The 24,289-nt window shown below is 38.3% G+C and overlaps 1 protein-coding gene across 1 annotated transcript in view; it reads left to right on the top strand.

The window, feature by feature from the left end:
• The first annotated feature begins 4,685 nt into the window (after positions 1-4,685).
• The window catches only part of PSMD14 (proteasome 26S subunit, non-ATPase 14), a 48,595-nt gene continuing 28,991 nt past the window's right edge, over positions 4,686-24,289 (top strand). Inside the window, exons 1-3 of the mRNA XM_075756826.1 lie at positions 4,686-4,802; positions 9,973-10,063; positions 13,016-13,067. Coding sequence (XP_075612941.1) covers positions 13,020-13,067 — 48 coding nt within the window. The 5' untranslated portion in view covers positions 4,686-4,802; positions 9,973-10,063; positions 13,016-13,019. The remainder of the gene's footprint in view (positions 4,803-9,972; positions 10,064-13,015; positions 13,068-24,289) is intronic.

Genomic DNA, 24,289 nt, shown 5'->3' with positions numbered 1-24,289 from the left:
TTTGTTCCTACTAGCCTGTACTACTTCCCAACACAGACATAGCCACAGAAGTGATTGAAATAATTTCTTGGCTCTCACTACCTGACATTGGCAAAAAGCATTATACCAGTTACACAGCACTTTTGTAAAGGAATGTTTCAGTCAAACAGCAGTAAAGGAAGTGTAAAATTTATTTTTATTGTGTCACAAATAAGGGGGGAAATTCTGACTGAATAAATAAAAAAAATAAGAATTAGGTGGAACATCGTTCCATCCCACAGTAACCCAGAAAAAAACCACAGTATGTCCACTTTACGTACCAACTTTTTCTTAATTTACAGTCTTCAATTTACAGTCTTCTACAGAGTTATTTAAATAATCTGTCTCTCACGGAGTAGCACCTTTGCAATTGCCAGGGACACAAACCCACTTCTCTGTTTCCTCATAAAAATTTTCCATAGACACCCCCAACACAAGCATTTCCAGCAAGACTGATTTTTTCTTGGCCTTATCATCTCCAGATGGTTTGTAGATAGTTCTCACACTCAGCCATCACTTTAAATAGACATAAAAAGACAAAAGTCCAGTTCCCTTTAGGACTGTATATGAAACTTGTATTGGCTGGCGAATCCTGAAACTTTCAATAGAAACAAGATCTTTTGGCTCCAGTTGGGGAGGGGGGAGTATTACCGCTCACTGCAGGGAATGTTTGCTTTCTTAATATTCTCTCCCTTCTAAACTGAGATGGATTATATCCAAATACATTGTTACCATTCTCACCCAAATTCATCTGGGTTTATACTTGTCATACTTTAATGGGCAGGTCTATGTTCTAGAAGAGATGAAAATAGTTTTGTTTGCAGGTTTTCAATAATCATATGCTTCATGATTAATGAAGTCTCTTTCAAACCTCTAACAGCCTTCTGCAGCTGATTGTAGAATTGTTGAGAAGACTAAAAAAAGTAATCTCGCTCTTACATACTATCTTTAACTAATCTTTTAAAATTTTATTCATTGTCTGTGACAAGACCTGTTATTAGCCTGTATGTAGCAAAGAGTTGATCAGGCAGTTTACAAGCTGTTAGGGCTGTCACAGAGGTCATCGTAAGCACTTCTAACTGTTTTGAATGCTTGCCAAGTATGACAGAAGAAATTATTTTCCCATATACAGGTTTGCCAAGACAAAGCTCCAGTCCATTCCCAGGGTAAAAGGCTGAAGTTTAAGAAACTACTATTCCTCTGTTACTTTTTCAGTGTTTGACTACCAAATGTAGTTCTAAGGAAAAAAAAAACAAACACAAACAACAAACAAAAACCAAAAACCCAATAGTGTGCTGCTTCTTACTCTACTATCCCCTCACAAGGATGAAGTCAGCTCTTGTACTCTCCAATGTCTATTCATTCCCTAAGCTCTGTTCTACATGCTTAAACACAGAAAATACAACTGTCCACAACCCTAATGTTTTGTCCAATCCAGTGCACCGTGTATTCTAATCCCAGGCTTTCTAAAATTATATCTTCTGTTGTTTTTTTTGTTTTTTGTTTAATATTATAACAAACTCCTGGAGACTTCCTTCTGTCCTAGCACAAAAAACATTCTGTTTGTCTATATATATGATTTCCAAGAAAATTGTGGTGAATGTCTCAGTGTATTCCTTGTGTTCTACATACAACTCTTCAATTTCATCACTCAGCTCTGTAAAATTAAACTCATTAATTACAGAGCTGCAGCAATATTGCTGCTTTAACCCAATCACAAACAGACATGGGGGAAAATCATATACCAGATAAGCCAGGAGATAGGAAAAAATGGTGTGATCTCTTAGCAAGTCTGATCCCGGTTGACTGCTTTGCTATAAGCAAGGATGGGTTAGTGTAGGGAAAACTGGAAGAATGTAAGGGTCCAGTCAATAGAAGTTTTTATCACTCATGACAACCACCCAAGTAATACAAAAAGGGGACAAATCTTCAATCACTACAGCAAAACAATAAATAGAAATCTTCTATGGGTTAGCGCTGGTTAGACCAAAACAATGAGGGATTCAGTAGCATGCAAGAGAGTGCCCTTCAGATTAAATGACAATTTGGAAGTGTTTAACAACATATGGTCTCTTTTCTTTGACATATACGATTAAGAATATATCTTTTTTATATCAAAATATAAAATACCATCTGTCATAAGTACCAACTATGATACTGCCTCTATATATCCACTTAATTCACTATACTTTCTAATGTAAATATTTCTCTTATTTTCTTTTTTTCTTCTTCTGTAACTATATTTATTTATAAAATTTCAATAAATGTATATATTTAAAAAGTCAATACTATGACTTGAAATGTAATTAGAAATAACAATGAAAGTCTGTTTCACTTTGTATTTGAAAGGAGAAGGGCCAAATCTTCACATGGTTTGAAATTACATAGCTTATTTAAGTCACTGGGTATAGGTAAATTACAAAGATTTAACTATGTTGCTTTGCCTTATTATACACATTAACCCAGAGGAATAGTCACTTTTCATAAAGATTTTTGTTTCTTTCTTTTTTCAGAAGTGCAGAGCTCCTTAAAGACACATGACTGCAGAATGAGAATCAAAACACAATGAGTATTTCTCATTACGATAAGAACTCCAGTGAACATGATGGAATAAAAGGATTGGTCTCAAACCCACTGTACAATAGTAGGAAAATACATAATGCATTTCAGTTAATGAAATTAATACTTCATGTCATTAATGTGATCTCAAAAAAAAAAAAAAAGACAAAAGAACCTTTGACCACATAATTATTGTAATGACTTTTGAGAACATTAAATATGCAAAAGTCTCAAAATACAGTCTCAAGAGGAGACTAAGTTTTGCCAGGTTAAAACAAGAAAGAATGTAACAGCCTGTTGGAAGCAGGGTGCAAGTTTTCTTTTGTATGAGACAAATATACATAGATAAACATACACACACAGACAGACACATATACATCTTGGCTCTTTTCTGAATAATTTGGCTGTGGGTGCAGCAATAAACTGCACTAATAGGTTTTGCATTAGTAACATGAAAAAGAAATGACTGACCCACAATAGAAACTACATTTTAAGCCTTTAGCTTTTTAAGAATCTTTTGGAAATTTTAACTCTTGCGATTCCCTCAGCCTAGTAAAGATTTGAAAAGGGATGGAAGAGACAAGTATAGGAATATTGTTTTTCAAAAGGTTTGTCCCCCTTAAAAAGCAGAATAGCAGTTATCATCGTAATTCTCTTTCTCTTGCTTTTGATTAATTTTACATTTCATCACAGTATAAAAACCTAAGACTTCCAAGTCTGCTGCAGTGTCATGGAAGGGGTGACTGCATGTGTCTGAGGTTATTTCAGTAAAATTTATAACATAGTACCTTTTCATCTGCTTCCATACAGTTGTCTGTAAGCAGAAAATGCTGACTGACCATCTTCTAATATTACATTCTCAATCCTTAAAGGAGCTTTCAAAAACCACCACCATAATGCTCTTCTTAGTCATTCATGGTGGAAACTTTATACACAGTCCTAACGAAGTGCATTTATAGGTTCTTAAGTTGTTTGATACTTTCTAAAATATTTGTAAGATTTCAGCGACTAGATATTAATGAACTTCTAAACAATTGTATTGGTTTAGCCATAGTAAGTTCCCGAGGCACTGAGTTCCACATGTTCACATATTGTCTGAAAAAGTATTTCCTCAGCCTTGTATTTTCCTCTAATTTACAAAAGTTTTTGCTCTTATGTTAACATAAGGATAGCAGAAATTCCACTTTGCTTCTCTGCATCATTCATCAGCATTTATGCTTTTATCTGATTACCTATTTGTTCTTCGTATGGCAAAAATTCTCACTTTCCCACTTCTGCTTATGCAGGTTTTATACATATGACCATTCTTGTTACTGTTCTTTAAATCCTCTTATTTCCTGTAGCACTGTTTTTGAGAGGAGTACATGTGGTATAGTTCCTATTACAGTAATCATTCTTGTATTGATTTGATGACACATTTGTTGACTCTTCTGCCATCCTATTGTCTAGTTATTTGAGTGCAGGTGCCATTCGGCTGCAGTTTGATTCTGAGCAATGGACAAAGTTTGAGGTTTTTCTTTTTTTTTTTTTTAGAGCAAAGCAGTTTAAGCCCTTCAGTTCAGCATATGCCACTTTCCACTCAGTGTCACTTAGAGACCGCATCCCTCTGAAGGTCTCTGCTCCCGAAAGCTCCGAGTAGCTATGCCAGCTATGGATTTGTTAGTGCACAATATAGCAAGCACAATGGACAAGGTGGATGCGACCACAGCATCCCGCTGCCTCGGGCTTCTCAGGCCCCTTCTCAGGGGCGGCCAGGCCCTCAGTGGCCTCAGGCCGAGGCCGGCCACAACTCGCCCTCTAGTCTCGGCGTCCCTGGGCCTGGCGTGCACGGTAGTGCCGGGGACCACCGCGGATGGCTGCGGCCTACGCGCCCTGACAACATCCGAGCGAGGCCTCCTTTCCCCCTCCGCCCATCAGAGGAAGGCCAACGCCTGCAGCTACCGCTCGCGCCGGGGCACAGGACGGTTTCACGGCCACAGCTGCTCCCGGGCGCGAGCGCCAAGCGCGGGCCCGCCGGCGGCACGCGCCGTTGCCAGGCGGGCCGCGTTGCTATGGCTCCCAGCCCCCCCCCCCTCCCCGGGCCGCGGGACCGGAAGCCCCCGCCGCGTGCCCTTTGAACCGGGAAGTCCTTGCGGAGGCCTGGGCGGACTCGGTTTGAATGAAATCCGGCTGATTCACGGCGGCTCGGGCCGAGGCGGCGCGGCCGGGGAGGGCTCCGCGTGGAGGTGAGGGCCTGGCGGGACGGGCACCCTCGTCATAGGGATCTTCGGGGGCCCGGCGCGGCCCGTGGGGGCCTCGCTGCGGCGTGGGGCGGCCTCTGTGTGGCGGCGGCGGCGGGGCCCACAGGGACTGGGCCCGAGCGCCGGGCAGGGAGGCGGGCGGTGGGGACGGGACCGGAGCCGTCCCCTCCCCGGGGGTGGTGGACGGGACAGGTCCGGTAGCCACGAAAGGGCAGTTTTCTGCCCGGGGTGCCCGGGTGGGGAACACGCTGGGCCCCGTGGGGTGGACGGTGCCTGCCCGCGTTTGTGCCGCTTGCGCCCGGAGAAAGTTTGGGCACTTTCGGGCAGCGGTGGTGCCGGGGCGGCGCGGCTGTAAGCAGGCGGAGCGAGGCGGCCGGGCCCTGGGGAAGGGAGCGGAGCGGCGGAGGGGGGGGCCCGTCGCTGGAGCGGGCCGCCTGGGCGTCGGCGCCTCACGGGCCCGGGGCGGTCCTGCCTCCGTCCCGGCCGAGAGCAGCTGTCGTGTTTCTCTTCGGCAGCGCCCGCGTTGCCGCCGCTGGCCGGTGTCTCGGGGCGCCGAGCGTCTTAGGCGGAGCCTCCGAGCGCGAGTTTCTTCTGCGGGCAGCAGCGGGCTGCTTCCCATCGGAGAGGCTTCGCGGAGGGAAACGCTGCCGCTTCTGCGGGGAAGCACTGCGAGGATCCCAGCGGTGCGCGGCTCCCGTGGGAGGGGGAGGCGAAGGCAAAGCACTGCCCGGGGTACGTGAAGGAGAAGAAATTTTTAGTCCGTGTCAGGAAAGATGAAGCAGGATTAAGTAGAAAAGGAGCGATAATAAAAAATGATAGTGCTGTTTCTAGTATGCAGCACACTTAAATATCGTTTGCAGAACAAATATATGTGATATAGTTGGATACTTGTAAACAGTTGACAAATCTGAATGTGTGCTGATGTCATCTCTTAAAGTTGTACTTGCTTCCGGTACACTGTAGAAAACCAGAGAAACAATAAGGATTGAGATTGACTTTTAAAAAAAAAGTTTTATGCAAATGTATTTGAAAGCTATGTGTAGCTGAAAAGGTACTAAGCAAGTTGAAAAGTCTGTCAGGTTGGTATTAACGTTAAAGCTTGCACCCCCTGTGAGTCCAAGGCATAGTGTATGCCCCGGGTACAGGGAGTACACTAGGAAGAAGATTCTGCTGAGAAGAGCACTGTTTGTGAGCTTGTGTTATCAAAACAAGGAGAAGATCTGTGTTTGTGAAGAAATCCAGAAATTGGCTTGCAAATGATTTGCTTCTGAATCACTTAGTGTGACTTTGAGCAACAAGGTTTTGTCCGTAGCTAAAAGGGAAATTTGTGTGCTATCAGCTGTTATAACATGCTATATCAGGGATATTCATTTGACATCTATGGTTAGGAAAATGAGAAGTTAGGCCATACTTCAAAATTAACATTAAATAGTACCAAAATATAAATTAGTTTGTAAACTTTCTTGGAAATGAGTCAGTCTTGACAGGTGTTATGGAGTGTATACTAACAGTAGCTACAACTATCTCCTAACATCTAGGATGATGGGAAAGGACAGGTAGTTAGGATGCCTTGAATAGTAGAAAACCTGTGTGATGAGTACTTGCTGGGGTTGGTGGCGGGGAATGGTTCCACAACAGTTGTGCGTCTACCCGGCTTTCTGCATGTTTCATAGAAGCTCATTCCTTTATATGTAGCATAAAATGAAAATTAATTTTGTGGGTTTCTCTGATGGTGTGATTTGTTAATGAATTTTTCCTTACCTGTAAGTTTGTTGTGGATGTACTTAAGTATCTTTAGAGTAGTCTGCTTGGGTCTGGGTTACTTCAGTAACTCCAGCTGACCAATGAATGTAATAGAATTAGGTTTGCTGTGCTTCTGTAAGTCAGAAAGCAGAGTCCGAGAAGCTAACCTGCATGCTTTCTAGTCCAGCGCGGGTCTATTGAGATTCAGGTCTTGTACAGTCCAGAAACATTGAGTTTACGGAGCTGAGCACATTACGGAAGCTAAGTAGTCATGTAGCTCTGGACTTGCGCTTCTGAGACCATATTCCTTCATGGTGTGGTTAATATTTAGCTTTAATGAACAGATTACTGAGAAGTAATGTAATTTTTCCCCCCTCTTTTCATACAAAATGTATAGGAAAATAGACTTCCTCCCGCCCTGTTGTCACATGTGAATTCTCTGTTCTGGTTCAAGTTTCTTTCACTCAGTGTTTGGTGACTACCTGCAGTGAGTTTTTGTTCTCTTCTTGGTGAAATGATGTTTCTCTGCAAGATGCAGTTCCTCCCTTTGCAGCCATTTATCATCCCTAGTGAAGTTGAAATTGTTATAGTTGCAGCAAAAAACTTAAACCACTCTTAGTTGCTGTTAATAAAATTGTTAATCCATCTGTTATGTGGAACTTCTCAACAGGAGATCTGGAAGTGCTCATGCAAAGCTTAGTATGTAGTCTCAGGTGGAGAAACTGACTTACCAAAGATGAAATGATTTGCATGAAGTCACTTGGTGTACAAATTGTACAAAGTGTGGAGTATATTGCTGTCACCTGAGTCTAGCCTGATACCCTCCCCACTAATAGAGCAGTTTAGTAGTCAGTGTTTTCTCTTCCATGTATGTTGAAGCTAATTTTGATTTTTTTGATTTATTTTTTTTTTTTTACTAACTCAAAAGTTGTCAACCCAGGAGAACCCTCTTTCTTTGAGGGATCACATCACGGACTGTTAATGCTAGATAAAAATAGTGCATCATAGTGTGAAACTCATGTGTCTCATGTAAAGAGATACAGTAATTTAAGACTGTGTTTCAAGACTGTCCATTTCAAAATACTTGGTTAAACATGCCAAGTATAAGCACAGTACATATTGGTTTATACCTATACGAATATATACATTTGTCCATAATGCATTTGTATAATTTCATCTCTGTTACCTAAGGAAGAGTATTTTCATTATTAAAAGTCAGCATTTAAGTCAACATTTAAGTGACTTGAAAGTGATAACCAACAACTGAATGGTGAACCAGAGCTCTCTAAATGAACCACTATTACCAGTTATTACAGTTACCTAACAGTTGTATTATGAACAAATATTAGACATGGGTTTTTAAAGAATTTCTGTTTTCAAACCAGTTTTGAGATGTTCTGTGTATAGTCCTACTGTGTTACTAATAACCACAGGCTTTTCCCTTTTGAGACCAGGATAGTTAAAAGAAAATCGCAGTAATGGAGGTTTGGGTGTTTTAAATACTATCCTATGACCAAGATTTTTTTAGCTGAGGTATTTCAATTATGGGCACACACAAGCAGAGAAGCTACTTAACTTTTTTTAAAGCCATCAGTGACTGCATTGATCTCAATGATGAGTGCATGTCATCCAAATCCTGCAGTGCACTGAAATGCAAGTTTATTATGATGATAACTGGCTTTCTGCAATTTTCTGATATAGAACTATTTGATAGGTGTACTTGCTTCTGTAAAGTTTCACTTTAAACAGAGACTTAGCTCTTCCTTGCAGACAGAAGGAAATATTATCAAAAGACCTTTTGCTGACTTTGGAATGAAAGGAGATGAGATTTACTGTGAACTGTTTGTTTACTTGTCTGTTTTGTATAAATCTGTAAGAATATGTGTATGTGTGTATATAGGGAAAAAACAGCAGGTAAGTGTGTAATCAAAAATAGCCTTTTCACTTTGCAGCAGAGAGGGGAAGAATTCTCAACTATAGGTTACCGTGTTGTGTGCCTCCCCCAGGGAACTGACTAAGCCCACAGAGATCTATTTCTTCAGTATCCTTGTAGGAACTGGGGAGGGGAATGCAAGATTCCTGGGTGGCCAGCTGGCCAAAAGTCAATTGGGTTGTAACTCTGAAGCCCGCTTGTGAGCTGGTTGCAGTTCTGTTGCAGCATGTGCTAATGTAACTGCTGGCTGTTGTGCTCCTGTCTCATCTGATCTCTCCTGGATCGTTTCCTTCTGCAAAGCTGGCAGGGATGTAGCAACTTTTCTTATGACTTGTTAGTGGAATTCCACCCCAGCCTGTCAGCACTGAGAAACTCTGACTTGTTCGTTCTTCTCTAACTTTCCAGGAAGATTAACACATCTTCCTTTGCTTTTGTACTTCTTTGAGATAAGGTTCAGAATGGTCTTGGTTAAATTACCTCAGTTACTAAAAAACCCCAACAAAACAACCAACCACCCCCAAACCCAAAGACATTCTTTGGGCAGCTTTAGCTTAAAGAATGATTTGACATAAATGTCTTCTGGAGTCTGAATTAGCATTAGATGCAATCAGCTCTTCCAAGACCTCTTTTTCTGTTATGCCAAGACAACTGTTTCTGGGATGCAGTGTGAATCCTCTCCGAGAAGTGAACGGGGTTAAACCCAACATTTTTGTTAGCCTATCAGTTTACTGCAAGGCTGCACAAATGGCTGTCCTGGCAGTACTGAGAAAGCAGCATCAAGTTGGTAAGCAGCAGCAGCAGCTTCCCCACTGCTCCTTATGTTAACGTTGACATTGAAAAAAACGTCTATCAAAGCATGGCCACAGATCATTTCACAGATCTGTTTTAAAACACTGCACTACAAATGATTGAGTGGATGCAATTAGTGGGCAGTGTTTTCTGGGAGGAGGATACCGTGACTTTTAACTCCTTTACTGAATGTGAAGCAGCCTTTCTCAACCTGAATTCAGGCAAACCTAAAGACCTCTGACTTTCCCAGTCACACCAGCTGCTCTTGCAGAAATAAACAAAACTGTCTGTACCTGCAGATTGCTCTTTACCTTTGAGCTTAGGTCATCCTAGCTATGGCAAAATCTTCTAAAATAGTAATAAAGAACCTTACCTTCAGTTTCTAACAGCATTTTAAATTATTGATTGGTTTAAATTGCCTAAATGGGTTATTAAAATACTCTTCCGTGTAATTTTGAGAAACTTGGAAATTTATTTCAGTGTTATGGATACTTGGGCAAGACATGGCATGTATTGCTTTCAAGGATTATGTGGTACAAGAAGAAGAAAATTAAACATTCTCTGGGTTATTCTTCAATGATGCTTTGTCCTTTTGTAGGTCATCAGCGTAACATCTGTTTTTACATATGCTACTGTTTCTAAATTTTACTGGTTTTCTGTCCTACCCCTCCTTTCTATTTCCTGCTGTAGGAAAGAGACCTACTGGCATCATCTTCATAGTCAAAAAGTGGGAGCTGCTGCTGCTGAGTTTGTTCTGCAATCACCTCTTGCTCAGCACCAGGTTAGAAATGCATATTTGCTTTATTTGTAAATGGTAAAGTTATCTTAATTAAGATCTAAAAATTTTGCTTGAGCTGTTTTAAGGTTTACAAAAGCATTATTTCATAAACAGAATTTATGGCTGAAATAATATCTGGGCAAAGTGGAATAACAAAAATTAAAATTTGTTTTAATTTGGATCACTAACCTAAATTCTTCAGGTGTTTATACAGAGTAAACAAATATGTTTAGGTCTAAATACACTATAACCTACTAAAACACCTTCAGTTACAAATAAGAAAGTAAACAATTAGTTGCCAAAACTCTAACCAGTGTCAAGCCACAGAGCTAGTGAAATAATTTGCAGTGCATGTAGAACTGATTTGTGGAGACTTTCTCTCTGAGTTATTGCCTTGGGAATCTGAACATCTTCAGTTCAGTGGCTGATCTGTGATAGTTAGATGGGAAATGTTTCATTGTCTTACAGAACTGGAGGGATGTGATTTTGGTGTTCCAAAACCTGGGAAGTTATGCTGATAAATAATTGGTTTGTGTAATTGGTCTAATCTGACTTTAATCCAACAAAATAAGCTTCTGTAAATGATGTACTATGCTGAGTTAGAAGAATAAATTATGTAAATAAAATATTAATGAGCTAGAAATAACTATTGTTTTCCACTTGCTAAAGTGAAATGTAAATAGGTGTAAGATTTGTTATTCAATATTATTTCTTAAATGTACTTAGGTAATACACCTCATCAGCTTATGGAAATTGCTGTAGTTACAGGAAAGATAAGTTTTATGGTTACCAGTTGTAGAGACTAAGAGTTTCTTAAAATAAACGTACAACAATGATTGATTAAAATAATAATTTTAGTAGCTTAGATCTACTTCTCAGCTATTCTTCAGCCCTCATTAGTGTCATGAAAGATGAATCATTGTGGATTTCAATGGAGGAGTATCTACCACAGAGGGGTAAAATGAAGTGTAGTTGGCGTTAATTTGTACTCGTGACTGTTTTATTGAAGCCATTTACCGTGTGCTTACATAATAGCTTTAAACAGCAACTTAACCTTTCCATGGAAATCCTACAACTTGATGAGGAATTTATTGTAGTTCAGGAGGGTAGAACACACTTTGTGTGCAGCTTTTGCCTGTAATAAAGAAGCTTGCTTTCAGTGACTGAAAGGAAAAGCATAACCATTGACCCTTTAATAAACTCCTTTTTAATTCATATAGTGCCAAGGTAGCTTTAAGAAAGTATTTATTGTTAGCTGAGGCTGCAGTTGTTGAGTTTGCATGTTCCACAAAATCAAGGGAGTGAATCAAATGAAGCTAATAGCTTGCTAGTGCATTAAACTAGGAAAGAGAAATTAGCAAATAGAGCAAATGTTATTGATCCATGCATCTTAGATATTGTTATTTGAAATGGGTGAAATTCCATACGTGATTAAAGTAGGAGTTAGATAATCTTGTCTAGTGGCAGGTTCAAATGCTGCTGCTTTGTGTGTTAACAAGAAGCTTAAGATATTTGTTTTAAACTTAACTGAAGTAAAGGCTGTTAGTGTCTAGCCAGTAAAAATATTAGCAAATTTCAGAAGGAATGAGTTGACATTCACCTTCAACGTAAAGACTTTTTATTTTTAATGTATAAAGGAAACCTATTTTCCAGAAGTTCAAAGTTCTTTTGCATAATTAATTTTAAAGGAAGGCTCTCAGATTAGTATTGTTAATGCAGTCTGTTGGAATTATGTATATAATTCTCTTGTGTGGTGTAACATCGATTTGGAGGATGAATGTATTTTGGATATATCATTACTTGCTGTACTGAATTGCTCTTATATCACCTGAACAGGGTTTGTTGTGTTGTATTAAAACTTGTGCAATTAAGGTCATAGTTTCTGATGCTTTACTTTGTATCTTCTATGTCACAAATTAAATAAGCCAGTAAAAATTAGTGATTTCTATAAGCCTTGGAAGTGACCTGAGTTGCTGAAAGCAGCTGTTTAAAAAGTAATGTTCAGTAGATTTGTTTATTTTATCATTGAGTTTTGTATAAAGCTAAGAAGTTGGAAAAGCAAGTAAGCAAGATAAAGGTCTATTACAGCTGGGATAGAACCCTTAATTAGATATCCACAATTAAATAGTAGGTTGCTTTTCAACAATAAAAAGTGAATAAAATGCAGAGAAAGAAACATCAGTGTAATTTTTTTTTTAGTTGGGCACCTTAACAATTCTTGGAGATCACTCCTTTCAAAGCTGCAAGATAAAAAAGCTTTTTTTTTTTTTTTTAAAGTAACAAGTAAGTTGCATTGGTTGGAATAATCTTGCACTAAAGCAGTGGCACATGCAGCACTGGAAATGTATGAAATGACTGTACTGTCACTAGTGTTCCAACTATATACACATTAAATGTTTACTTTACAGTATTTCTTTTAGTATAATGAGTTCATTAAAAAAAAGCTTTTGATGCTAATTCAGAGATCCGTAATCTGCTCAGTGTCTTTCACGTGTAGTTTTGATGATAACTGACAAGCTGTAAGTTAATTAGTGCAGAACTTACTAATGAGGATGCTAAAATCCTTACTTTCACATTTTTATTGATGCTTTCTGAACAAATTGGAGTAAACTTGATTGTATATCTAAAGTTTTAGGCACTTCCTGGATGTAGGTGCAACAAAAATCTCTCAATTAGTTGAATAATAGGAAAGTTTTGAAAAGTTTGACAAGAGTGCTCATCTTCAGAAATGGGGATAACCCAAAACCAAAGCAATAAAACAAGGTCTGTTAATTAGCATGGAAGACAGCTTCTTGAATTAATATGTGGTGTTAATTAACAGGAAGTCTGATGTTGTGTTGTAATTACCACCAATATTTTTGACATACTGAGTGACTGAAGGTGAATTATATAGATAGCAATTTAGTAAACACTTCAGAGCTTGGGACCATTTTTCCTTTGTTTCTGTTTTTCTAGAAATATGGATAGACTTCTGCGACTTGGAGGAGGTATGCCTGGGCTGGGACAGGTTAGTACATAGCTTGTCAATATCTTCTCTTTAACATTAATCAAGTCTGGAATATTCCTTTTATTATATTTAAAAACAGCATTGAAAAAAACCAGTTCATAGTAATAACCTCTGACTCTAGAGATGCTGTGTAAGTGTATGCAAATCATTGTTATAGCCTGACTGGGGTTCTTTGTCAGTATGAACTCTCGTGTTGGCACTGAGTTTACAGAATGTTTATAAACCTTTCATTTTGTGTCTGAACACTTTAAAGTTTGGATTGAGAAGCATTGGAAATACAGAATAAAACCTTAAAAAATCAATTTCCAATAATACGGATTTTCAGAACATGAAGATTGTTCTAAATGGCTGAGCATACCCACTTGCTCCTTCAGAAATGATATATTTCAGTCCTTGGACAACATTGTGATGGGCATTATAAGATACTGAAGTATATAAATTTCAGGGGGTAATTTTAGTTGAATTTATTAGTTGCAGGTAGTTGTAGCCGCTTATATGTGTGTTTTATTGTGTCTTCTCTTGTTCACTGTTGTCCTCACTTCTGTAACTCTACTCTCAGCAAAAAGGCCTCCCTGGCAGCCGTCCTGTTCCAGTGGGAGACCTGCACGCATTATATGGCTTCTCCTACCACTACAGCAAGTCCTAGTGCTTTTTACTTTGGTCAACTGGTATGACCAGCAGTCTACAAAAATAAAACCAAGCTGATCTTATTACATTGTTCTGATCTACTGTGGATACAGGAAAAAAAAAATTAGAAACTTCTTTGTGTGAGGCTTGTAGCAAGAATTATTTCCTTAAGGAAAGGGCTCCAATGTAATTTCCTTTTTAGTCTTGGCTGGCTGCAGTAGCTGGCCTTTCTCTGCTTTCATCATCTGCCTCCAGGGCTCTGTTCTAAATTGAGAATCCAAATCTTGTTCTTCTGGAGGAATCAGTTCTGTTTGTCTTAGGTTTCATGATGTGTGTGTGAGTTTGCTTCTGGGATGATTGGAATTGCTAAACCCGCAGCTTCTTTTGGTTGTGTGTAGCATGTTTGTGTCCAGTGTAACTAGGAAAGGAGTGGTTTAGTGCTGAAGCATTTGGTTAAATATTCTAAGCTGATTTACAGCCTCTAGGTGTTTTGCCAAATAAGCTGTAACTTTTGGTGCATAATTTTTTTCCTTTTTATAGCTAAAATTCTATTCACGCTCTCTTAGTGAATCTTCAAGCAGCCCTCAGTTATTTTTAGTTTCACTTTCTTAAACAGTTATTTCTCTTGTTCCTCTGAGCTGCCAGTCTGCTTCATGACTCTTCATTTTTTTTAACATCTGCGCAGTCTAATCACTCAAGCTTTCACTTCTTAGTCCTCTCTGAACTTGACGCATATCAAAGCTGTTTTTCAAATTTACAGTTAACTCTCTGCTGCTTTCTGAATTTCTCAGCTTTAACTTAAAGCGTGCTAGAAAATTGTGGCAGACAATAGGACATAACATTCAGAAGCAGCTCGCTCAACTCCTCTGACAGCTTTGGCCTGCAAAGCTGCTCTGTGTTTGTTTAAATATGGAATTGTCTCTTAAATGAATTGATGAGTATGTATTGGATAAAAAAAACCCAAACTGAATTGCTGTTTATGCAAGTTGCTGCTTGCACTGGTTATCTTGACTACTTTTGTAGTCTTTTGGTTTATTGAATCAGCAGGAAGGCTTTTCAAAAAGAATAATTTTATGTCCTTAAAATACAGTGTTTCAGTGGACTTTGAAAGATCACTTCTGAATATTGATTGATAATTGAAATTGAGACATAATCCAGAGTGAATCAGATGACTTTGAGGTGGAAGAGAGAAGTCAGGTCTTGGACACGCTTTGTCCTGCTAGAAAGCAAAATTATTACCATTTGTTTGCACTGGAGGGTTTTAAATAACTGTACAATGCTCTTTGGTTTTCTTATTGCTGTGTTACAGTTGCTCAGTCTTTAGAGGTTTTGCTTCTAAGGTTGAACATAGTAAAAATATCTGTTGAGCAGGCCATTCTTGCTAACATAAGAATCATGTGTGTGTATAGTCTCATCAAGAGAGAAGCATTTTCAAAGTAATTTTATAACAGAATTTGGGGATTTTTTTGTTCTTGTAGCTAGGAGTTTGCTTAGGAAGAGGACTGCATCACATAAGGTCTGCCGATAGTTAGTTTGATTTGCTTTGTAACTGATGTTCAAGTAACAGCAAATGCTTGGTCAGCACAGTTCCTATTTGATCTCTGCCAAGGAATTCTTTGTCACTGACTTGCCTTAGCTTCTTCAACAGCAGTTACTTGGCTCTATCCCCTTGGTAAAACCACCTCTTCTGATTATTTTCTTGTTTGTTTGTTTTTCTTAATTTCCAAACTCCAGTTGTTGTCCCAGGTGGTCTTTGTATTCAAGTTTTTAAAACTTTTCAAGTCTTTTGAAGTCTTGCATTCCATTTGAAAACTGCTTTCAGTGAATTCATGGTTCTTCTCTTTTCTTACTAGCTCCTTCAGCATGCTATTGAGTGGCTGATTGGCCTTCAATGTTGAACTGTCCAGAGGTGGTGGGTGCTAAATTCCATTGACCCTAAGCCTGTCTTCATATGGTTAGTTAAGATCACTTCCTTAAAGATTTGTTTAAGAGATATTTCAGCAATAAACTTTCCCTCCAGTGACTTGTGGTTTAGAAAGCAATTTCCTCTCTTTTCGTCTTACATGGACAAAGGACTGTCTTCATGGGGCAGGAGGTGGACAAAAGAGGAGGCAAGAGAATCCAATAGCTTTGGCATCACATAAGCCATCCGCAGTATTTTCTGGCAGTGAACTTGGTCATTAACTTTGTTCTTTGTATGGGAAGGTACTGGTGTTTAGTTTTGAACTTGATACTATAAATAAGACCACCTTTGCTACACTGCTTCTTGCAGAAGTAGGTTTGTGTACGATACCATGCCTGGTGTTGTAGGCATTTGAATTAGTGCTCTCATGATATATGCCTAAGAAGAATGAGTGATTGAAGCTTTTTAAAAAATATGTGGCATAACAGTTAAAGTTTGAAAATGTTATGATTTCCTAAACAAAATACTTATTACTTTAATTTCCCTTCTGTAGTTCATGGGAGTTCAGATTTTGGCAGTGTCCTTGTTTTCCTTCTCTTGTGTCATCTCCTCTCTTCTTCATACTGCTCCTTGTTGAGTTGGTTTGGGTTTTTTTTAGTTATCTTCCCTTTCCTGGTTCATTCTTTTCCATCTCTCCTTGTTTATCCCCCGGAATACTACCTACCACATAATTTCACTAGTGATTTAATACTTCACTTTGCATTGTACATTTGCTGCAGACAAATTAACAGGCTTTGTGAGGTACACAAAAAGCATTCTACTTATGTAGCAGGCAGGAATTTGGAGCAACACTCCTCTTCATTTTGTACGCTGAATTATTGTTTGCTAGTGAAATCAGTTCCACATATGCCTCTATTAGGCAGTCCTACTGGATACTATTTAAAGAGTGTGAGCAAATTAAGTGCATTTTTAGCAGAGCTCTCTCCCCAGTGCTTTGAGAACAATAATCAAGCTATACAAGTTCTTGTGCATGCTAACACATCCTGTCTATTTTTCTGAATCCAGATGTGATAGGAAGCAGTGACATAATTAATGACACTTTTTAAAAATGCTGTTGAAATAATTTTTCATTACTTGATGGGTTTTTGAAAATATTAATTTACATTGCTCTGTTGGTGCAGACAACTGTTCTAGTGCAATAAATAGAAAATTAAACTGATTCTGTATTTCTGAATTAGCATATTTGATGGCAGAGGGGAAGGGAAAAATCCAAATGAGAAGGGAGGGAGAGACAGTGACCTGTGTCTTATAAGGAGTGTTTACACCTTGATGTGGAATATAGAAAATAGAAGTGCAGATAGCTATTTTATTTGAATAATGGACTTGCCAATTAGCCATCAAGTGCTTCCATCTGTGAAATAGTTGATCAGATGGGTTAGCTGGGATGTTTCCAGATTAGGGCATTGTAAATGGCACTTGAAAACTGTCACTTTGATTATGAGGTTTCAAGCATTGCAGTGCTTGATGCTGTGGAACCTTTTTCCCTCATATTATCATGGTTTTTTAGAACATGCTGATCCCATTTAGTAAATTTATGGCACCGTGGGAACTTGGGAGACCTGCCACTGATCTAAAGTTCTGTTTCATTTGCTGATCTAGCCAGGATGGTTATTAGAGAAGAGCACTACTGGCTCAGTGTTCTGTGGGGCTTCAGAATTAAGAGTTGGTGATCTAGCAGGCAAAGGAGGGTCAGGGTCAGTGTAGATCATTCCCAATTAACAATTAAATTCAAGTTTCCTTGAGTTACTTCATTAAGCTGGTCTGTCTCTTGAAGTAAATGATGTGTTCTAGCTGGCTAATCTGCATCCTAAGATTCCCTATGGAAAAAAAAACCCAACCAAAAAACCACAACAACCACAACAAAATCTCAAAACCAAAACAAACCCAAACAAACACCCCCATCCCTCCCCTGCAAAAAACCCCCTGAAGTCTGAAAAACCCATCCAGAAAAAACCCAACACCTTAACATCATATTGAAAACTGTTTTGGTTAATTGATTCTTGAAACAGGTTGGGTTTTAGTTTGAAGGGTGCAAATCTCTTGTCTTGAATGTAACGAAGTACTTTTTCTTTTGGAAAGCTGTAGAGTCCTTTGGCGTCTCTGTATCTGTTTCACCTGCATGACTTTTTCCTTCCTGTGTCTCCTGGGTGTATATGCTTTATGTGGTTTGAATTGTGGTGATACATGTGAGAAGCAGACTATAGTGTATTTGAAGCTTCAGATACTCCTTTTGAGAATACTCTGCCAGGGGAATAAATCTGAATTACAGCTCTTAAAATTGTGCATCATTTTTGTGCCATTGCTTCTGAGACATTTTCCAGCAAAGTTCTCAAGTGCTAAGAATGTTAGTATTTCTAGAATTCCAATATACCTCCCAGCAGATAAGACCCATTTAAAGAGTAGAAAAATTTTCTCAGTGACAAACACTTTTCATCCATTAAAAACATACAATGTCAACTCCCATAATAAGTTCAAAAGACTTAATTGATTGCCTATGTTATCGCCTGTAGAAAGTCTCAGTGTCAGTTTATATATCCAAAATATAGGATTTTGTTTTAAGGAGGAAAAAACCCCTTACATATAGGAAACTGTGCTGTTTACTTTCACTGGCTGGGATGAGTGTTTTATTGCATTGGTTAGTGATTTAATACAGGGCTGTTGAAAGCTTCACATCGAATTTAGGGTACCAGTGTGACCTGGGTCTGCTTACACTGGAGATGATAGCTCCATGAGTAGTGTAGGCTTATTTGAAAGTTCTTGGGGATTGCTACAGGCTGGGTATAGCCTGTTTCCTACATTTGAAACACAGTTGAGTGATTGTAATGTGATATATAACCAAAAGTGCTAATGGGAGAGGGAGAGAGAAAAGTGTTAGAATTGGTTCAGGAGCAGCCATATGATTGTACTTAGAACACAGTGCGTACTTTGTGTTATAAAAACTGCCTTAAAGTACGATGGGCTGCACTTCAGTCTTACCTTACATACAAATCACAAACAGACACAAAACTAAAAATAACAAAGCTAGTGGGTTGTGCCTGAGCATTATCAGTTTCCTCTGATCTACTCTTTTCTTATAAACTCTGGAGACCATTTTTAGCTGCCTCCTCTTGGCCTCAGATCTTAAACTTCCTTATTTCTAATAATTAGGCAATTAGCTTCTCCCTTCTTAATTTAATTGCCAATGTAGTCCAGCTGACTTTCCCCAGAAGAGACAAAAGAGCTTAGACAAGGAAATGAGTGTAGCCATAATGAGAAAGAATGGAGGGAAAAGACTAAACAAGAGCAGACATCTTTGTGCCTTTTGCATTACACCTGCTCACTTGTAATATTCCTTTCTGTAAGCAGGAAACAGCCCCCTTGCAGTGATTGATTTAATTTCTCTTAGAAATTTTCTTCTTTCTGAAATCCCATGCTATTGAACATTAAGTTGCAATGCTACTGTGCAGCACCTTTGAATAAGAGCTTCTGTTTTCTTCTCAAGGTGTAGAAGAGTCCTCTTCAGTTTTTCCTGGAAGTTTGAAGTGTCGTTCTTGTATTAATAGTGGTGTGATGGGTTTTTTTGTTTTGTTTTTAAAAGGTGTTTCAAACAACTAACCTTCCTACATATTGCCACTGAGTCTCCCAGTTCACCTGCTTGTGACCAGAGGACCAACAGACCAGCTCTTCACAACAGAGAGCCTGTAGGCATATAGAACTCAGTGCATTCTATTATTTATTGGGTAAATCCTGTTTAACTGCTCTGCTGCACAAGGCATACTTTAGGGCAACCTCAGACAGCACCTGCTGAGAGCTACCTTGCCTTCTTGGCAGAACTGTTTCTAGAATAAGGTAATTAAAAATCTGCATTAGAGCAAGACTTCTGGAGCAGACAAAAATCTACAAATGCTGACTTTTATCTGCCTTGAGGCTCTCGCTTCTCAATCCCAATACCCTCTGTTAATGGCAATAGGAATAGATTATGGTTTTGTCCTGGGTTTATTCTGGAGTGAAACTGACCTTTGTATTTTCTGGATTTTCTATTTTTTTTTCCCCCCAGTAGCTTGAGGTTGTGAAAAATAGTTCTTCAAAAATGTATACAGTGTTACTGAGAATTTGTTTTGTGTCCCTGATCTTGCAGCTTTTTGCTGACCATAATGCCATAAAATCATAGAGTGGTTTGGATTGGAAGGGACCTTTAAAGGTCATCTAGTCCAAATTGTCCTTATGCTCGATAATAAGGAATATTAACTGCTGTGATGCAGCATACCTTCCCTTGCTTTTTTGTGTGACTTATTGAATTTGGAGATTGTATGGGGTAAAGAGAGAGGAAATGCTAGAACCAGGAAAGCTTACACTTAAGCGGCCATTTTATGTAACGGTTGTGTTGGGAACAATGCAGAAAGTCTGACTATTGCAAATTGCGTCAAGGTGATATATGTAAATAACTTTATATCATGAACACATGTTAATATTAGGTAATAATATTTATTTCTAATAAAAATTAGACTAATTTAGAATTACTTTCTGTAAAGTACATTGTAGTAAAATTAAACTTATCTGACCTCAAAATAAATTCAACTAGCATAATTTGATGCTGAATTCTGGTAATTTATTTTTTTTCTTTAGTAAGCTTTAAGCCTCAGTCTTCAAGAATATTTTCAATGGTACTATTGGAAAACAGGAGTGCTGGGTTTTGTAAAAGACCTTTTAAAATATTGTCAGTTTGGGGCAATGAGATGAGCAAACCACATTACATTCTACAGGTATATGGGAAATCCTGCATGTGCAGTTGGTGGATTACTATAGCTACTCCATGAAACTGTTATAGTGCAAGAGAGATTACTGATAGATGGATAGGATAGAAATATCAGCTAAACTTTGCTGGCTTCCTTTCTTTGTTAAACTAAAATTCTGACCAGGTTCTCTGTGGAGTGTCCTAGTCAATGAGAGATTATGTTGGTTTGAAGTTCTGCTTAATTTAAAAAAAAAAAAAAGCCACAGCAACAAAAAACCCAAACAAACAAAAAAGCTAAGTAGTAAAGTTTTGGCTTTGCATTGAAGAGGTGTTTGCAAACTGATGATCTCAAACCATTTAACCAACTGCTCAAAGCTATACAAAGTTCTGTGTTCTGTAATTTTCTTTTTTGAAGAGGAAGGGACATGGAAAATGTAGAACATTTCAAGTCCATCTATATTGCTGTTGATGGAGGTCTGTTGTAAAAGTGAACCTGGATAAACTTTTTTTAGGAGACAGGATTTTGTAAAACATACTGAGGCAGGTTTTTTTAATCTAGCCTGTTAAGGGTTTTTTTTGCAGATATTTTTAATTTGAAGTAGCAATTGATGCCATAATATTTCCCTAGTATCCCTACTCCATTTTAGAGTCTATGAAACTAAACATATTACTACAATTTCTATTTCATCTGACATATGGTGTAACAAGACAATGTGATCCTTTCAGAAATCTAGGCTGTTTGTTGAGACTTATGGTATTTTGTGGTCTGTTATGTATGCTTGATTATAATTGGTATAAAAATGGGACTAAACATACAAACTGTTTAGACATAATGCTAGCTTCAAAATATAATCCTGTTGATGTGGAACTAACTAAAATTGTGTACTAGCTTGAAAACTGCAATAAAATTTCAAATTGCTACTAATTAGTGTGTGATTCACAGTGCAAAGTAATATATTTTTCCCTTTTTATGAACTCAAGATTTTTTCAATTTTTTTAATGGACTGGATCATTTTCTCTGTCATGACTGATCATGTTAACTTCCCATACTGTGGAAATGCAATACATGGCTTCTGGGGCTTGTCATGACAATGTTGCTAAAACCATTGAGATCCGGGAATATGGCTTCCTCCCTTCACCACTTCCACTGATGGAATACGAGTTGGTATTTTCTGTAAGTGCATTGTCTCAGTACAGGAAAAATTGCTCCACAATCACAATTTTGTTTAGATTTTTCAGCTTAGCAATGTGTAAAAAGCACTACGCTGATCTAAGAGATCTTATATTCTTTATGTCAATATAGCATCAGGTTACACCACTTACTGACAAAGGGTAAGTAGAGAAGAGCAGTGGTACCCTGGTGAACTTCTGAGGTGTTTATATTATCACTAATACCTCTGCTGCCTCTGCATGCTTGCTCCAGTTTTTGTCCTCTCTGCAGGTAGCATTCTGTAATTTTTTTTTCCCTGTACCAAGCTATACACCCACTGTTGGATTTACCTCCACAAAACGGTAGTTTTAAGCTCCCTTTAGGTGCCTCATCTTTCCACGCATCCTTTAATATGATAAATCATTATTTTACAATGATTGTCATTGCGTTATTACCCCAGTTGCCCTTCTCCCTACCTACCTGCATAATGAATGTCATGATTTTCTGAAACACTTGCTTTGAAGGACGTAGAGCAGGGAAGTGAAGACAAAGTAGGGGGTGTGTGAATACTTTTTTAAATTCTGAAGTAATGCAAGTTTTTTCAGTCTTGGGGGGTTTTTTTTAGTTAATCTTTCTCAATTGTCTTTAGATATAACAGCTGAAAATATGTACATGAAAGGGTTAAGCCAGCATGAAAGAATTCATTTCCACTTTAATGACCTAGCCTTGCTGGGTTAGGACGATGGGGAACATGCTTCTGACTTGTACTCCTATTGCCAATTAACACCTCCTATAACAGGTTGCCTCAGCTAGTCATTGAAGCAGAGGCAGTAGAAATAGTTTACATGCAGCTTGTTTTTCACACTAGTTGTTTAATACTCACAAAATTAAACTATTAAAAGGTTCTTTCTTACCTTACTGGGAAAGAAATAAACACTACAGCGGACAGTGTTCGCTTATGTGTCCTGTGTTCATGTTTAAATTGTTCCAATTGTAAAAATAAAAAAAAGTAATGATGATTGTAGCAGTTCTTATATTTTACGTAGAAATACATTGTTTGGTGCAATAAAGCTAAGATTTGCTCTACAGCACTTTAGTTCACTGCCTTTTCTATTACAGTTGCCCCTGCAAATCTGAATTTCTTTGTTGAAACAGCTATGATGTATTTCAAAATCGTCTTTTGTGCTATTAGTGTGACATCATAGCAGTGTTTAAGATCCATTGAAACAATAGAAAGCATCTTCATTTGTGGAATAGTTCTCAGATGCTCATGTAATTAATCAAGTCCACTTTCTATACCTATTTGAATAAATGTAAAATAGTACAAATAAAGAGCAGTGCTCTAAAATGACACTTTAGTTCACATTTAATCAGCAGGTATTTTAATAACGTAATAAAATTGGCTAAATAATTGATACCAGTTCACACTAAGAGAAAGGTGGAATAATATACCTAAAAGTGTTAACAAATTTGCTAAAAGGCCGGAGTAGATAACACTTCAAGGTGTTAGTTTTTATCCTGTTAGAATGGCAAATGCCTTTAACACTTCGTCAACAAGGGCTGCCCAAGTAAAGGGCTGCTTTTTATATTGGATCATCTCTTTAACTGTTTGAAACAAAAAATAGTATTATGCATAATTTAATATTACAATGTAATCTTCTGTTCATAACTTGAACATAATAGTTTTTTCAGTAGATTTGTAATGGAAAAAGAAAAAAAATTAGTAGTGGTAGCTTAATTTTATCAATTACTATTGAAATTGGGATTCTGCCATTCCAAACAAAAACAAAACCAGAGTTTGGTTGGGTTTTGAGATGGCTGACCGTCAGGCAGCTCATTGTACTGACTGACAGCATACATAGCTGATTCAGACGAAACCTTCATTTTCAGTAAGTAGCACAATAACAATATTTTTAGAACAGATTTTGAATTTTAATTACTGTATCCAGCTTATAAAGGAATGATTGGGAAAAAGAATGTTCAATATTCCTTGCAGTTTTCAAATCCCATTTTTCTGCAGTTCCCCAAGAAATTATCCAGTAGAGCTGTGGGCAGGCAGAATGAAGGCAGTATTTGTGTTTTGCGGTGAGATGGACAGTCTTACAAAACTCTATGCAGTGGGAGAACTGTCTGACCTTCTTTGAACACCATAATGTAACCAAAAATGCCAGCAGATCTTTTGCATTGCAGATACAATTGCTTTCTTGTTTGGGTTTCTGACACCAGTTAATTTAATTTGGTACTCTGCTTCATAAGGATGGTGCTCCTTTGTTAAAGTTGGCAGGCAGTGAAGTTTATCAACAGTGATAATAGCACATGCTGTGGAGGGTCAGCGTAAAATACTTTGCCTCCGTGTAGAGATTAGCTAATAAAGTCTTTCTTCCTCTTTGCTTCATGAAAGAAGTGCGTAAACTTGTGTGGAAGACTAGCAGAAACAGGCCAAAGAAATCTCAAAACGTGTAACCCGTAGCTAGCTCCCACATACTGTGTAACTAGCACACAGACGCTGCCGCTGTTGCTCCAAGGCTGTGTTGGATTATCAGCCGTTTGTGGAAAAGGAGGTGGTTAGAGTAAATTGGTTCCAGTTTTCAAATGGCATCTTCTAAAGCCAAGTAAACTACTTGGAAGACCAAAGATCTATTCTCTTAGTTTTATCTGTAAAATCTTTAAAAGTTTTTGGTTAAGAATTTGATGAGCTTTGGGGTTTATAATTTTCTGTAGAAAGATAAGTGTGTGCTTGTAGTATTTTATGTGCCAGTGTATCTTTG

The sequence above is a fragment of the Balearica regulorum genome, chromosome 6 (genome assembly GCF_011004875.1).
Source record: "Balearica regulorum gibbericeps isolate bBalReg1 chromosome 6, bBalReg1.pri, whole genome shotgun sequence".
NCBI classification, from domain to species: domain Eukaryota; kingdom Metazoa; phylum Chordata; class Aves; order Gruiformes; family Gruidae; genus Balearica; species Balearica regulorum.
This window is presented reverse-complemented; position numbering and strand designations above follow the sequence as displayed.